At 50.5% G+C, this 16,119-nt stretch overlaps 4 protein-coding genes across 4 annotated transcripts; 1 reads left to right on the forward strand and 3 right to left on the reverse strand.

Annotated features, from left to right (window-relative positions):
• Positions 1 to 495: 495 nt before the first annotated feature.
• PFICI_05727 (Synaptobrevin) lies at positions 496 to 1,435 on the reverse strand (the record flags this gene model as incomplete). The annotated part of the gene is made up of 4 exons (XM_007834308.1): positions 496 to 536; positions 611 to 1,056; positions 1,254 to 1,336; positions 1,415 to 1,435. The coding sequence occupies 4 exons, from the start codon at positions 1,433 to 1,435 to the stop codon at positions 496 to 498; spliced, it is 591 nt and encodes a 196-aa protein (XP_007832499.1).
• Positions 1,436 to 2,417: 982 nt separating this feature from the next.
• On the forward strand, positions 2,418 to 8,345 carry PFICI_05728 (helicase mug81; the record flags this gene model as incomplete). Its single annotated transcript, XM_007834309.1, has 1 exon — positions 2,418 to 8,345. The coding sequence occupies one exon, from the start codon at positions 2,418 to 2,420 to the stop codon at positions 8,343 to 8,345; it is 5,928 nt and encodes a 1,975-aa protein (XP_007832500.1).
• Positions 8,346 to 9,025: 680 nt separating this feature from the next.
• PFICI_05729 (uncharacterized protein) lies at positions 9,026 to 10,114 on the reverse strand (the record flags this gene model as incomplete). Its single annotated transcript, XM_007834310.1, has 3 exons — positions 9,026 to 9,275; positions 9,378 to 9,942; positions 10,045 to 10,114. The coding sequence occupies 3 exons, from the start codon at positions 10,112 to 10,114 to the stop codon at positions 9,026 to 9,028; spliced, it is 885 nt and encodes a 294-aa protein (XP_007832501.1).
• A 933-nt stretch (positions 10,115 to 11,047) lies between these two features.
• On the reverse strand, positions 11,048 to 13,059 carry PFICI_05730 (uncharacterized protein; the record flags this gene model as incomplete). Its single annotated transcript, XM_007834311.1, has 3 exons — positions 11,048 to 12,570; positions 12,630 to 12,926; positions 13,011 to 13,059. The coding sequence occupies 3 exons, from the start codon at positions 13,057 to 13,059 to the stop codon at positions 11,048 to 11,050; spliced, it is 1,869 nt and encodes a 622-aa protein (XP_007832502.1).
• Between the last annotated feature and the right edge of the window lie 3,060 nt (positions 13,060 to 16,119).

Below are 16,119 nucleotides of genomic sequence, written 5' to 3' on the forward strand. Positions count from 1 at the left end.
GAAGCAGAGCTAAGGAACAGCCTTGTTCCTTTGATTCAATCGAAAGGGTATCACCATGTTTGGCCCTTAGGATGGGCTATATGGGACTTTCACATATAACGAAATACACAAAATCTTTAGTATTTATACCCGTGGGCCAACCATGATCAAACTTGAATGATCGTAATGAGAAATCGTTCAATACTTCACTTGCGCGAATCATAAAATGGGCTTTCCCCAGATTCTTTTTTCCAGAACTGTATGTTAATTGATCATGGCTACCGTACATACATCATCTGATGACACCAGCGAATGACTATGTTCATCCTGATCAGATGAGAATCTAAAAAAGATCGAGCTGACTGTGCTTGTACATCACTATGTATATTCAGCCAAACCTCGCATCTGCGTCTGTGCACTGCATGCTATGCCGAAACACACCCCAGGGCTCTGAAATGACAATAAACGCCCAACCAACCAAATTGTAAACCGAGACATGATGCCCCGTGTGGGCATCTACATGATCAAACAGCACGAGTTCTGCTTCTTTGCTTGTTCTATTTTAAAACCGTATTAGCATCACATGTTCCGCAGATCGACCAGCAATCAGACAAGTAATTTGGGAACTCACGATAGAACATCTTGGACTGTGCGCTCAGGCCGTCACTCTTGGCCACCAGGTCGTCAATCTTCTCGCCGCGCTGCAGCACGCTCTCAATCGTCTTGTGGAGGACAATCTTGGTCTCGTCGAGCTCGCGCTGGATCTTCATGATGCCGTCGGCCTGGGTCGGGTCCTGGTACTTTGCAATGTACTCCTTGAGTTCGGGCATGGTCTGGAGCTGGCCGTTGGCCCAGGCCGACTTGGGGTGCGACGCCAAAAAGTCGTCGAGCACCTTGGACAGCAACTGATGTGCCGCCAGCGGCGCATACTCGTGGTCGCTGATGATGATGCCGCACACACCCTCGGATCGCGCGTACGCATGGAACGTATAGTCCTGCTCCTCAACGTCCTGTCGCTGGCCTGGGCGCGTCCGCTCCGCGACCGTCTTGGAGAACATGGTCATGAATTCGCCATAGCTGTACACAAATGGATTAGACACTTCCTTGACAATGTTTGATTCTTGTTTCTCGCTTCCTGCGACCCATGTGTTTCTAGTCCTTGCTGAACGACATGTTCCCGTTTCCCCTTCATCAGCACGGGACGGAGCCAAGCCGGAGAAGGGAAGAGTGGAGGGAGGGTGCGAGAATATGGGTGGGTAGATAGGGTATCGTACTTCTGGCGTGTGAATCGCGAGTATGCGCTGAGCTCCTTCTCCGACACCAGCTCAATGCCGGGTTTAACATCGTTCTTGATGATCTGTTGGGCGACAAAGAAACGTCAACGGTCAGCTAACCCCTTGCCTCGAGCATGCTAAAGATAGCGGCACCTACATACTCCGATATAGTGCAGCTTCATGGTGGGCAAGGATGATCTTGTGCGCCGATGAAAGGGTTGCGGTCTTGTGTTTCTGGTTTCGTTGAGATCCGGGCCTACCCGTCCTGTCGTTCGTCCGTCTGTGTCTGTCTGTCGGGTTTGCGACGGGTGGTTGTTTCTAAGTATAGGAAGATGGAGGAGAGAGGAACGGCGTTTCGTTTCTTAGGTAGGAGTTCGCAGATGTTTAGAAATAGTAGTGCATGAATGAATCGTGGGGACGAGGTTCATGAAACAGAGACGAGTTCGAGTTGTGAATTATGGAGGGGAAGGTTGGGACGTCGGACTGGTAGGGGGGGTGTGTGTCTGTGAATGAACCGAACTTGATTGATTGGCATAACTGGCAGTACACAGATAATGAGAGTAGTATGAAGTCACCTGCCTGGGGCCGGCTTTGAAGTCCCCCCCCCTTGTCTACCAGTACAATTAAAGGTGCCTATAAGCTTAGCACCTGCAGGCTTGTTTGATGCTTACCGCCTCGTGCGCGGGGTCGGGTTCTCTCCCAAAAGGCCTTGGGCCCAGAATTTACAAGGTGCTGCTGTTGCAGCTTAGAACTTGGATCGATAGCGGTGTGCCTGGCACTGGAAAATGGACCACAGCGAGTTTGCTGGGGACCTGATAGCCGCTAAGAGATCAGCAAGAGTCACCACTACGCACAAGGTATTGCGCTAGGCGACTTTGTACATACGGAAACTACCAAGTTGAGCTCGCCGGTTGAGTCAGCATCAATTTATTCATTGTTCGTCATCTAGAAGAAGTGGAATCTGCAGACACCACTATAAAATCATTTCGCCTGGCTTGGGCGCCTTGATAGGAACTCAAGTTCAATAAGAAGATTTCGAATGCTGTTGCATCGAGGGGCATTTCAAGCAGAATTTACGACAAGCAAAGATTATCTCGGTCACTTGGGAAAAGCCCGAACCCGAAGGCACAAGACACTCGGACGGCTTCTAGGTGTCATCCGATCATGGCGGCCAATGATGCAGAGGCGCGGTGGCGAGAGCAGTTTGCTGCCATGAAAGCAGCATTGGCTGAGCTAAAGCTACCTGTAAACGGCATTGCCCAGGAAGAGGAATCCGACTTTGATCTGGACGATGCCTTCACCTCCGGCAACAGCGGCGACGATGTCTGGGACTTTATTGAGGACGATGAGGAGGATCTTTGGAGCAGCGATTTTGTTGACGAGACCAATGGCCAGTTGGAGGGCGACAGCGGTCTTGGCACAAGTTGGTTCGCCAAACAGTGTGCTACTGTTGCTTCCAAGAAGGATGGCCTGTCTCCCGATGCCTTTCAGGCACAGATCCTTGAAATCTTGACGTCGAATCAATCCGAGGAACAGGTGCAATCAGTGCTTACTGACTTGGTTGGGTTTGACGACCTTGACTTCGTCATTGAGGTTATATCTCACAAGGACCAGATCATTTCCGACTTTGTTTCCCAGGCAGAGGGTCATCCGTCTGGAAACCGTTTACTCACCAAGGCTGAGAGGGAGGAGGCACTGCGCCAGAAAGATTGGGAACACAAGAATGCGGCTCTTGGCCCAGCCATGCACAAGGAGGTGCAATATCCCCACGTCTACAGGGCCCACGCCGCGGGCAACTCGCTCAGCTACTCTGGGAAGAGATACGCGCTGCCAGCGGGCAGCGAAAGAAAGTTGTTCGACAAGTACGAAGAGATCATGGTGCCGGCTGGCAAGACTGGCGTACTCGCCCCCGGGAGGAGGCTGCTCCCCATCCCCGAGATGGACGGGCTCTGCCGAAGGACCTTCAAGGGTTACAAGACACTCAATCGCATGCAGAGTCTTGTGTATCCAATCGCCTACAAGACGAGCGAAAACATGCTCATCTGTGCACCCACTGGTGCTGGTAAAACTGATGCAGCCATGTTGACCATCTTACAAACCATTGGACATTATTGCACACCCAATCCTATCGAGGACAACGAGGCGACGGATTTTGCTGTGGATTTGGACGACTTCAAAATTGTCTACGTTGCACCCATGAAAGCCCTAGCTGCCGAAATCACTGAGAAGCTAGGAAAACGTCTGGCTTGGGCTGGCATCCGTGCTCGTGAGTACACGGGTGATATGCATTTGACCAAGAGTGAGATCGTCCAGACACAGATCATCGTCACTACCCCCGAGAAATGGGATGTCATTACTCGGAAAGGCACCGGCGATACCGAACTAGTGCAAAAGGTCCGTTTATTGATCATTGATGAGGTTCACATGCTGCACGATGAGCGTGGTGCTGTGTTAGAGTCCCTGGTAGCCAGAACCGAGAGACAAGTCGAGAGTACACAATCACTGATCCGGATCGTTGGTCTGAGTGCTACTCTTCCCAACTTCATTGATGTCTCCGATTTCCTCAAAGTCAATCGGCAACAGGGCTTGTTCTACTTTGATGGATCTTTCCGTCCAGTGCCTCTAGAACAACACTTCATTGGAGTAAAGGGAAAACCAAACTCCAAACAATCTCGAGACAATCTGGATCAGATCGCCTTTGAGAAAGTTCGGGACATGCTTCAGCAAGACCACCAGGTCATGGTGTTTGTTCATTCGCGGCGTGATACTCTCCTGACCGCCAAGATGCTCCATCAGAAAGCCGTCGATGAATTCTGCGTCGATCTCTTTGATCCCCAGGGCCACCCAGCATACGAACAAGCTCAGAGGGACATGAAGTCTTGCAAAGCCAGGGAATTAAGAGATCTCTTGCCGAAAGGCCTTGGTATTCATCATGCTGGTATGACCCGATCTGACAGAAATCTGATGGAGAGGCTCTTTGCAGAGGGCGTGATCAAAGTTCTCTGCTGTACAGCGACCCTTGCCTGGGGTGTAAACTTGCCTGCTGCAGCAGTTGTCATCAAAGGTACTCAGGTCTACAGCGCTCAGGACGGTAAATTTGTGGATCTCGGTATTCTTGATGTCCTTCAAATTTTTGGTCGTGCCGGTCGTCCTCAGTTTGAGGATGTTGGTATTGGCATGATCTGCACCACGCACGACAAGTTGTCTCATTATCTCACCGCTGTCACAGAACAGCAACCCATTGAGTCAAAATTTTCTTCCAAACTAGTTGACAACCTGAACGCTGAAATCGCTCTTGGCACGGTCACATCAATTCCCGAGGCTGTACAATGGATCGGATACTCATATCTGTTTGTGCGCATGCAGCGAAGCCCCATGACATATGGTATCGAATGGGCAGAGATCCGGGACGATCCAAACTTGGTGCAACGACGAAGGCAACTCGCCATACAGGCGGCACGCACGCTGCAGAAGAGCCAGATGATCATTTTCAACGAAGTTACCGAAGAACTCCGTAGCAAGGATGTTGGTCGTATTGCGAGCCAATACTACATTCAGCAGACAAGTGTGGAAATTTTCAACACTTTGATGAAGCCGCAAGCTTCGGAGGCTGATATTCTATCCATGATCAGCAACAGCGGAGAGTTCGATAACATTCAGTCGAGGGATAGCGAGGCAAAGGAACTTACTCATTTGAGACATGAAATGATCCCTTGTGAAGTCCCTGGTGGCATCGATACCCCACAAGCAAAGACCAATATCTTGCTCCAGTCGTACATCTCACGGGCTCAACCAGAAGACTTTGCTTTGGGTAACGACTTGAATTATGTTGCTCAGCAATCCGGCCGTATCTGTCGGGCTTTGTTCATGATTGCGCTTAACCGGCGCTGGGGCTACCAGTGTCTCGTCCTGCTCACCTTGGCAAAGTCAATTGAGAGGCGCTTGTGGCCATTCCAACATCCTCTCCATCAATTTGATTTGCCAAAGTCGGTGCTCAGTCAGCTCGACGCAAAAGACAACCTCACTATCGAGGCCATGAAAGAGATGGAGCCCGCCGAGATTGGAGGGCTCGTACATAACGTCAGTGCCGGCAAGAAGATTGCCAACATCCTCAACAACTTTCCAACTCTGACGGTTGATGCCGAAATTGCCCCTCTGAACCGCGATGTCCTGCGGATCAAGTTGTATCTCACACCTGAATTTAAATGGAATGATCACATCCACGGCACCACGGAGTCTTTCTACATCTGGGTTGAGAACTCTGAAACTTCCGAAATCTACCATCACGAGTTCTTCATTCTCAGTAGAAGAAAGCTCTACGATGACCATGAACTCAACTTTACCATTCCTCTCTCAGATCCTCTACCGAACCAGATTTACGTGAGAGCGGTGTCTGATAAGTGGCTGGGTGCTGAGACTGTGACGCCAGTCTCCTTTCAACACCTAATTCGGCCAGACACGGAGAGCGTTTACACGGATTTACTCAACCTCCAACCACTCCCGGTTGGTGCTTTGAAGAATCCTGCACTCGAAGAGCTCTATGCCAAACGTTTCCAGTTCTTCAATCCAATGCAGACGCAAATCTTCCATACGCTCTACCATACGCCAGCAAATGTTCTCCTTGGTTCCCCAACAGGCAGTGGAAAGACGACTGCTGCCGAGCTTGCCATGTGGTGGGCATTCCGTGAGAAACCAGGATCAAAAGTTGTTTACATTGCCCCCATGAAGGCTCTCGTCCGTGAGCGAGTGAACGACTGGGGCAACCGGCTTGCTAAACCCTTGGGACTCAAGTTGGTTGAGTTGACTGGTGACAACACGCCCGATACCAGAACCATCAAGGACGCCGACATCATTGTCACAACTCCCGAGAAGTGGGACGGTATCTCTCGTAGTTGGCAAACAAGAGGCTACGTCCGTCAAGTGTCTCTGGTCATTATCGACGAGATTCATTTGCTGGCTGGTGACCGTGGTCCAATTTTGGAGATTATCGTATCACGTATGAACTACATTGCTGAGTCTACAAAGAACACAGTGCGCCTGCTGGGCATGTCGACTGCTTGTGCAAATGCAACAGATCTTGCCAACTGGCTTGGTGTCAAGGAAGGTCTGTTTAACTTCAGACATTCGGTTCGTCCTGTACCGCTGGAGCTATATATTGATGGGTTTCCCGAGGTCCGGGGTTTCTGCCCACTGATGCAGTCGATGAACCGCCCAACCTTTCTCGCAGTGAAGACGCATAGTCCAGAAAAGCCAGTCATTGTGTTTGTGCCTTCACGTCGGCAGACTCGCTTGACGGCTAAGGATTTGATCAACATGTGCGGATTGGAGGACAACCCCCGTCGGTTCTTGCACATGGAAGAAGAAGACCTTCAGCTCAATCTTGCTAGGGTCAAGGACGAGGCTTTGAAGGAAGCCATTAGCTTTGGCATTGGCCTTCACCATGCCGGTCTCGTTGAAACCGATCGACAGTTGGCGGAAGAGCTATTCCTGAACAACAAGATTCAAATTCTTGTCGCAACCAGTACTTTGGCTTGGGGTGTCAACCTCCCTGCACATCTTGTCGTTGTCAAGGGTACGCAATTTTACGATGCCAAAATTGAAGGCTACAAGGATATGGATCTCACCGATGTTCTGCAAATGCTTGGCCGTGCTGGCCGACCTCAATTCGACAATTCGGGAGTTGCCAGAATCTTTACTCAAGACGCAAAGAAAGACTTTTACAAGCATTTCTTGCATACAGGCTTCCCAGTAGAGTCATCCTTGCACACGGTCCTTGATAACCATTTGTGTGCCGAGGTCTCAGCAGAGACTATTCTAACAAAGCAGGACGCTCTCGACTATCTGACATGGACATTCTTCTTCCGTCGCCTTCACAAGAACCCGTCCTATTATGGGCTGGAGATATCTGCCGAGGAACACAACAGCATTGCGGCCCAACAACTTGCGAACGACTACATGATTGAAATGGTCAACAAATCTCTAGGAGAACTTGCACAGTCCAAGTGTGTTGAGATTTACCCCAATGGAGATGTTGATCCCACTCCTCTGGGCAAGATCATGAGTTATTACTACCTGTCACACAAGACGATTCGATACCTTGTCAAGCATGTCAAACCCAAGGCATCCTTTGAGGATGTTCTGAAATGGATGTCGAATGCAACAGAATACGATGAGCTCCCAGTGCGCCACAATGAAGATTTGATCAATGCCGAATTGTCGCGCAACCTGCCATATTCTGGCGCCAATTTCGGACTACCTATGTGGGATCCTCATGTCAAGGCTTTCCTCCTTCTACAAGCACACATGGCACGCATCGATCTGCCCATTACCGATTATGTCGGTGATCAAACCAGTGTGCTCGACCAGGCGATTCGTATCATTCAGGCGTCGATCGATGTTCTTACTGAGCTGGGCTATCTTTCTAGCTGCCTCGAGATGATCAAGCTGCTGCAGTGCATCAAATCTGCACGATGGCCTCATGATAACGCTCTGTCAATTCTTCCAGGTGTTGGCCCTGACGAGACCAAAGACACCACATCATTGCAGAAAGTAAGCAAGCTCAAGAAGCCACAACTCGATGAACTAGCGAAGAAACTTGGGATCCCACAGTACCAATACGGCAAATTCATTCGTGCTGCGACCGTTCTGCCAGACGTCAATGTGCGCACAGAGAATGTGACTGCACTTTCCATGACGGTGTCCCTCAAACGCTCGAACCCCATTGTTGAGCGTGAGGGGCGCATCTATGCGCCCAAGTACCCCAAGCCTCAGACCGAAGGTTGGTTTGTTGTAGTCTGCGACGTTGCGAATGATGAGATCATCGCGGTAAAACGGGCAGGTTGGAGTCAAGGGCCTGGCAAGTCGGTGGCTGTTGGGTCGAGGCCAACTGCAAAGGTCAACCTCAAGCTTCCCGAGCCAGCCCAGGGAGGCAAGGCCAGAAAGTACGATGTTCTTGTGTTGAGTGACGCATACGTTGGACTCGAATACAAGGTCATGGGAGTGGAGATACCAGCACTTCCTATGGTTGATGATGACGTTGACAAGTCGAAGAAGGGTGCGATCAACGGTTCTGTTGGTAGCGGTAGCGTCTAATGGGTCACATTGCGAGATAGGTGAGAAAGTTAGACATAGTTGACAAAAGATATTCAAGGCCAAAAATTGGATGCCATCAGCTGTGGCTATTGAACCACATTCTCTCGCTTCACTTGGGTCTCGCTTGTTGATCCAGACCTGCTCACGATACGAGGATGATGGGCAGTGATACTGTCAGGAGCGTCTTGAATTAAATAAATCCCGTTCTTCTGTGCCGGCAATATGCGTCTGGTTGAAGATTTCAACTCGAGATCTGGACAATACCGCAATGTTACGAACAATGGGGGACTCCTTACAACGTGAGAATCGTTTGAACGGCACCTTACGAGAACCTACTGTTTACTGTAAGCCGTGTCAAAGTACTTCGCTCGAGTCATTTGCCGCTTGCTCGAGTCCGTACATTCTCGGCCACTATTCATGTCCCCAAACTTGACCAGCTATCTCATCGACTGTTGGTCGACCGCAGCTCAAGTCAATCCATGTGGTTTCGAAAAGCATAATGCCAAGGCCGAAAGACAATTTCAAAGCGACTCATTGTTCGTACACTCGAATATCTAGAATACACTGGTCAATAAAAATAAGAAAGAATTCCCCTTTCTACGCCGTTCATGCGGATAGCTCGCCGAGCTTCCATTTCCCTTTGGCACCTTCTAAACTCCTTGACCCGGGCAAGACAGCGCTTAGCTGATGAAGCAGAGAGCGCCCAGGCCCAGGTAGAAAACAAATAGGGGGTAGACGGCAATGCCGACACGGTTCTGAACGACGCCGCTACCACCGAGGATGCTGACGCCTGCCGCCAGCGACCAGGCAACTAGCGCAAGGTAAACGGGTATCCGAGCAATCAAGGGAAGACCAATGGCAGAGAACATGGCGGCGAGGACCAGAGGAAAGAGCGTGTAGCCGATTATGCATACGCTCTGTGCAAAGGAGCTGTGGTTCATGGTCAGCAATTTGTTTCTTCGTTCCAGGGAGGAAGCTTTGATATCCCGCTTTCACGTCCAGGCAGGAAAGCCCGTGGTGCATCAAACTTACATATTGCCGCCCAACAACTTGATCTGCAACGTCACGACCGCCTCGCCGATCCACACCATGGCAAAGACACCGGAGAAGACAATATCCTTTTGATCGCTCTGGGCGCGGTAGCTGAGCAGCATGCTGAGCAAGAGGCAGAAGATCAGGGGGCCCCACATGTCCCAGTCGCGCAGGCCGGGGGTCATGTTGTTCTGGTTGAGCAGGGCCTCGGAGTCGACAAAGCGGCCGGCGAGACTCTGGAGCTCCTCGCGGGCGCCGTTGAAGCCCGCGCCGCGCAGGTTGGCGTAGGCGCCCCGGATGCCCTCCGACGACTCAAACATGGTGCCGCCAAACAGGTAGCGCGGGTACAGCACCTCGCGCATCTTGGACCACACGGCCAGCAGGTCCCGCCGCAGCGTCTCCCAGACGGTCTCGTCAATGGTGTTCTGTGGGGCCCGGCGGTCCTCGCCCGGGATGCGCGATGTTAGGTACGACTCGTCTAGGCGGTTCGACGACGACGACGAGCCAATGTTGCCCGCGAGTGGCTGGCGTTGTGAAAGAGGGTCATCGAAGTCATTGAGATCAGCTGAGGAGAGAAGAGACAGGAGGAGTTAATTTTAGGATCTTTACTTCCTGAGCAGTCGGGAGACGGCTGCTACAGCTCACGATGGGTAGAGGGAAAACTCACCATCATCTGGATCAATGAGATCGTCCTCGATCTCCGGGGAATGATACGGATGGCTTGAAGAGGCCGCCATTGCGTTATGGGACGGGCGTAGGAGGGTAGGAAGTGCTCCTTGAAAGTTCTCGCTGGCAACCCAAATCTCTTCTACAGAGAAAGAATGGTAAATATCGTCGGCACGGGGGTTCTCAACGGTGTTGACAGTTGGTTGGGAGCTTCAACAGGCAGCTATAATTGATACTACAACAACACAGTTTCAACCGTCGTACCAGCCAAGCTTCCCTACAACTTTCCACGGTTTCCTCAATTGAAGGTAAGTCGACCTAGAGTGGGTCAAAGCTCCACATGTGGCTTAGCGCCCGCCTTGGGCCCGATTACGTATGTGTTTATGTACGTATCTCGATACCCCAGGTAAAGCCAGGTACCCAAGTACCTGCTCACCTAAGAGCTTACATAGGAGAAGAGACGGCAAAATATACTGTAATGGCGCATCGTAAATAAAGAAGATGCTCAGTATTTATCTTATTATAGGTCATGTTCGCTTCCAGCGGCGATCCTGCTACTTACAATTTCGCATAATGGAATCCAGTGCACACACAAAATCTTGCCGGGATGATTATTGAACATGGATGTTTTCAACCAAGATTATCTGTTCATTTGATCAAGGAAACACTTATAACAGGGCGCATCCTAATCAATTTATTTCTTTATTCAGCGGCGGACAAGCCACCCCTCTCGAGTCGAAATAACCAAGTGATTGGGTATCATGAACGCTCAACGCCAGAGGTAAGCTCGACTGCCGTTCCCGGTTGCGTAAATTTTCAGAAGCAGATTACCGCCCAATTAGTTCAAATCATTCCCATCCGAACATGTACGAAATTAATATACAAGCCAATTATGAAAAAGCCTCAAATGGTCCAAAAATGTGCGAGAGGAAATCATCACCATAGACCTGTCCTCGAAACGCATCATCCCAAGACTCTTTTCTGCCCCCGTTCATCGTTATGGGTTACTGCCATAAATGGCGATAATTGGGAGGTTCCTCGCCTGAATTTGGAGGCTGAGTGGTCGGCATCGGCGGATCACCACGAGGCTGCTGTGCGAGATTTGCTGCCGCCGCCTCCGCCCATGGCTCCATGACGGGGTGACCAGGGTGCCTCGGCAAGGGCTGATATGTATAGCCGGGTTGTGTAGGCATTGCGTGTGGGTGTCTACCATGTATATAACCATCCTCTTGCCTCCAAGGTGGTGCCGAATAATGCTGGGTGTACTCGACCGTCCCATGATGCATTATTGCATATGGATTGAATTGGGGAACGGAAGAAGTAGAGCTCGACACATGGTGGCCCGATGCCGCCAATCCTTTTCCTTTACTGTCGTATTGCTGCCACCGGTACCTCGCCTGGTTTTCAGGCCCCAGGTAGGATGTTCGCCCTCCATTAGGGTCCCATACCGGAAGCCCATTTGGAGGCTGAGCTTCCCCTTGAGGTGTCCCGCTGCAGTAGCCGGCCAGATTGCCATTGATACCACACAGAGCCCATGCAAAGACAGCCACGTCACGAATGGACCGCATAAGGTACTCTGTCGGCGGACCACCAGCAGCTTTGACATGCTCTTGCAATGGCATGTGCTGTGGCAGTAGAGGTGGCCTGAAGTGATGGTACATCTCTGGAGGATAGTACGGCTGGATTGGTTGTTCTCCCCATGGTGCTGCAAACAGACCATTCTGGGAGCCGGCCGATGCCGATGGTGAGTAGATGTTGGGGATAGGAGGTCGCGCCTTGCGCAAGATCACAACTAGGCCATCAGATGTACACGAGACAACTGCCTCCAACTCGAATGGCTCAATCCTCTCGCGCTGTCGCCTGTTGCCGTTTTGAGCCCCAGGAGGGGCAGCAGCCGCCGGCGACTGCTGTCTAGGTCGTCTGGCCGCATTGGGGGATCCTGCTGCAGGTGCAGAAGGCTGTGCGTGGTTGTTCTGGCGGCTGTGATTATTGGACTGCTCGGCTTCGGCTCGAAAGGGCTCGGGACTTGTCGGCTCAGCTTTGATGACTGTATCGTCATCCAGGTCCATTGGTGAGCTGAGTTGTGCACCACCATCCGAGTCCAAGTCGCTACTGCTTGGGCTACCGCCACCGTCAACGCCGTCCATTTCTTGGTCGTCCTGTGCCTCAAAATCTTCCTCTGTTCGAGGATCACGGAACCAGAACCGTAGGTATGCTATTGAGTCGTTCGACTTGGCGCTTTCAAGACACCTCACGGCGTCAGGCAAACAATTATTTGCTATGCATTCGTAGAAGCTCTTGTGCTGAAGCTGGTCGGGCCTAAGCCCAAGGATCTGTGTGATCGCATCGGTTGCAAACATGATTGATAGAGGTCTGGTGAATCGATTCAGAATGAGAGCGGCCCTGGGCTCTCGCTCTACAGGAGGCATCTTAAACTTGGGTGAGAGATGTTCGAGCATGTGGTAACGAGGGTCCCTTGGGGAGCTCGAGAAGATGCGTCGAATCTGTGGTGCCTCAATGGCCCGCCCTGTCATTGCGGTAAGTGAAAAGTGTCCATGAAGGAAAAAGGTCAGACATGCAACATACTCTCGCTCTTGGCGCCTCTCCGGTAGATACTGGTGCATGCCACCAATACGTCGTGGACCACAGTGAAACAGCATTCGCAACTGATCCACTGGCCGTTGCGATGCTGAACTCGAAGATAATGAAGAGATGCAGCCTTGTCAAGCTTCACGCCTCTTCCATGGACCCTTCTGGCCCACGGTTCCTCGTCTGGGTGAAAATAGTCGAAGCATGACCTGCCCTGGACCTCGTGCGGTTCATATCCGAGAATCTCGGTGACGGAGGCAGAGACAAAGAGGATGTTTGCATCTGGCGACAGGTCTGAGAGAGGGTTCAACGGGTTAGCAAGTGTATGTTTTAAATCAAGGTATTGAGATGCCACCAAGGGTAAAGAAATGCACTCACTATGAATGGTCATGAAAGTGTGTTCCATTGATCCAAAGTGCTCGTCCATCTTGTAGGTATATCGGTTATTTGGATTTGAGTATATGTTTTGTGAGACGAGATGAGTTTACCGTGGTCGATCACGGGCTTTCAGTTGCAAATTTGAATGCAAGATATCCGGTGCCAGCACGACTAGTACAGGCCAAAAGCTGTTCTGAATAGTATCTGTATCGTCTTCCCAAACTGCTCCTCTAATAAGGGTAGTTATGGGACAAGTACACGTTCCGAGAGTGGGTTACCGCTATCTTCTCGGCTGCCCAGGACGGAAAAGGAAACGAGGTGCTGGACGTCTAGGCCAGCAGAATGTCTTTGAATAGCCGAGTTTTGTATAACATGAGATCCCGCCGTCACGGTCAAAAAGGTCGAGAGTCGTCTCACGAAATCCTCGCTGTTGGTTCTTGTGCGAGGCTCTTGAACAGAGGAAGAGATTAGGAGAGACGGCAGTGTGCAGCACAAGACTCTGGGGAGGGGAGAGGAAGTAGATAGATGCCTTCCGTCGAGTGGCCGATTTATGGGCCTTTCAAGGTCACGGATGAGATGATCCCCTCAGGTGGCACAACGTTGCTTCGGCGCAAATGTAGTCGCACACGGGATGGATGTGCAATGCAACTGACAACGGTAGCCAGTCAGATGAGAAGCAAAGATTGCTAGTTGTCGTGGCCTTGTGCAGGAAAGGTTGTGCAGCACACTACAGGGCTGGTGAGAGAGGAGAGGAGATCAGACGGTCGCGGGCGGCCGAGGAATCTGCCAGCGTCGTTGTCAATGACGGGCTGGATAGGTAGCTGACAAGCGGCAGGTGGCTGTCAAAGATTTGGCCGATGACAACAGAGGAGAAGTCTCGACAAAGTATATGCTTGAGCCTGGTTGATAGTGTGACAAAGTGCTCAAGTAAATCAAGGGAGATGCTTGAAGGTTACAGAATAAAGATAAGCAAAAGCCAGTGAGTATTATGTATTGTAGGTGAGAGGGAGTCGATGGGTTGGTTAATGAAGAGCTGAGTAGCGTAGAGAAGATTGGATGGCAAGAGAGGATGCGGGCTTGTTCTTATTTTTCGAGCTGAGCCGGCTTTGCAATCTGCCGCGTCTTCGTATTCTTCGGATATTTTCTTTCTTAACTTGTGTGAAGTCGTGGTATGGAAGCGGGTAGCAATATCAAGTTTTGCGATCTCATGGATTATATGTACCCGTGGTCGTCAAGGCAAGCAGACAAGCAAGCAGGTAATAAAGCAGCAGGCATGCAAAAGAGGATCGAAAAAAGGTATATGCATATTGTTTGGGTGTGATCCGTGACAGACGGGCAACTTGGTGCTCCGAGCTGGGCCTGGTCCATCTGTCTGGTCTGGTGCTGTGTACCTTATGTCAATTGCCCAGCTAGGTGCGGTACATCATTGACGTACCTGATCGCGTACCTACTGCAAGGCATTGCGGTAGCGTAGGGGCACTCGACCAACTCCACCTTAGCTGCCGTTGGGCGTTGCCATCATTGATTCATGGGTACCTAAGATGGGTAAAACAGGTACGTTCTTGGGGGCGGGAGGCTAGGTACATGAGGTCTCTGAGTTTTAGCGAGGACACAAGGTCCCCCAGGGACCCAACAGCGGTTGGCGCATCTCCACATTCAATACCTGCATTAGGTACCCTGAATATCTCAACCTCGCACTTCCCATGCCCCCCTACCTAGTCATGACTGATGGGGACTCCCGCGCAAATGCATCATACTGCCTGCATCTGGTTGGGCGAATACTCAAGAAAAAGCACCGAGTCCCTTCTCATCGGAAGTATGATAGATGAGCTCACGCGCATTTGCGTACTTTTTTTTCCCCCTCCATGTCATGTATCTGCACAGTCTCGCACTGCAAGATGCACTTGAGGCTTGTCACCTAGACGGGTTTGTAGCAGTATGATCACAGTGGGTTGTTCAGGCTCTTTTCTGGCTTTGGCTTCTCCCGGCAGATATCAATCCGAAGCCATTCAACAAGGGGTATTGTGCAGATCACTCTTCAATATCAGCCATTACTCTATCCTCACGTGTATGCCTAATCGTAAGTGCTTATAATCATCCAGGGCAAATGTGGGCTCGAAGGCACTAAAAGGATTTCCCGTGCCAATATGCACGGATGTCCACGAAGGGTTATTGAAAATAATTTGTTTTCTTTCCGGATTATAGTGGAGTATAGTAGTAAAAAGCATACACTGTTTCCACTGGCCCAGCACGAACAATATCATGTGTTAGCCCTGAGAATTATCATCTACAGACTACTGCCTGCTCTATCTCGTGTGTTCAAGGCATTGACAACATGCTGATGTGATTCAACGAAATCGATAGCAATACAATCTGCAAATGCTTCGTGCGTCATGGACAATGAGTGTAGATGCTGTGTCATACGATGCCCCATTGTACTTTTCTGCAGTCAATTGCAACTCTCTCCATGAAATGGATTCGTCCACCGTAGTGGATTCTGAACAATGTGATATTTTCCTGGGTCATCATAATATCACATTTCATCGTGGAGTTGCATTGTTGGAAAGTTTGCCATAGTATGCAAATATAGTCCTCAGCATTGTAATACGACTATAGGATTCATCAGGCATGCGGAGGTAAAGGTACTATTCGGGTAAACCTTGCGAGTGACCAGGGTCCAACGGAGCAGATGGTCATTTTGAGCATGGCTGAATTAGTAAAGCCTTCAGGAAACCCATTTCTTGGGTTTCTTTACTTTTTGACAGGCGACGAGGCAGCTATCCGGCGCATGGGGCACGCAAACCAGGTTCTCGGGATCTGCTGCAGGGCGAGACCGTGCTGTCCATTCACTGCTACAGCGCCAGCGTCGCTGTCGGTAGGTCGGTCGGTCGTCGGTAGGGAAATAAGAGCTTGGCGAGAAGCAACTTGTAAAACCCAAGCGAATCCAACTTTAGGCGTCATATTTTGTCATACCAGGCTCGATGAATCTTACAAATCTGTAAATTTCTTCCTATTTTGTGCCATTCACAATTCTTACTGGTCGTGCAGTGCAGGATTGATTTTGAGGGGTTGGAGAGAAAGAAAAAACAGAATCGGACATCGGAAAACT

The sequence above is a fragment of the Pestalotiopsis fici genome (genome assembly GCF_000516985.1).
Source record: "Pestalotiopsis fici W106-1 unplaced genomic scaffold PFICI_Scf_3, whole genome shotgun sequence".
NCBI lineage: Eukaryota > Fungi > Ascomycota > Sordariomycetes > Amphisphaeriales > Sporocadaceae > Pestalotiopsis > Pestalotiopsis fici.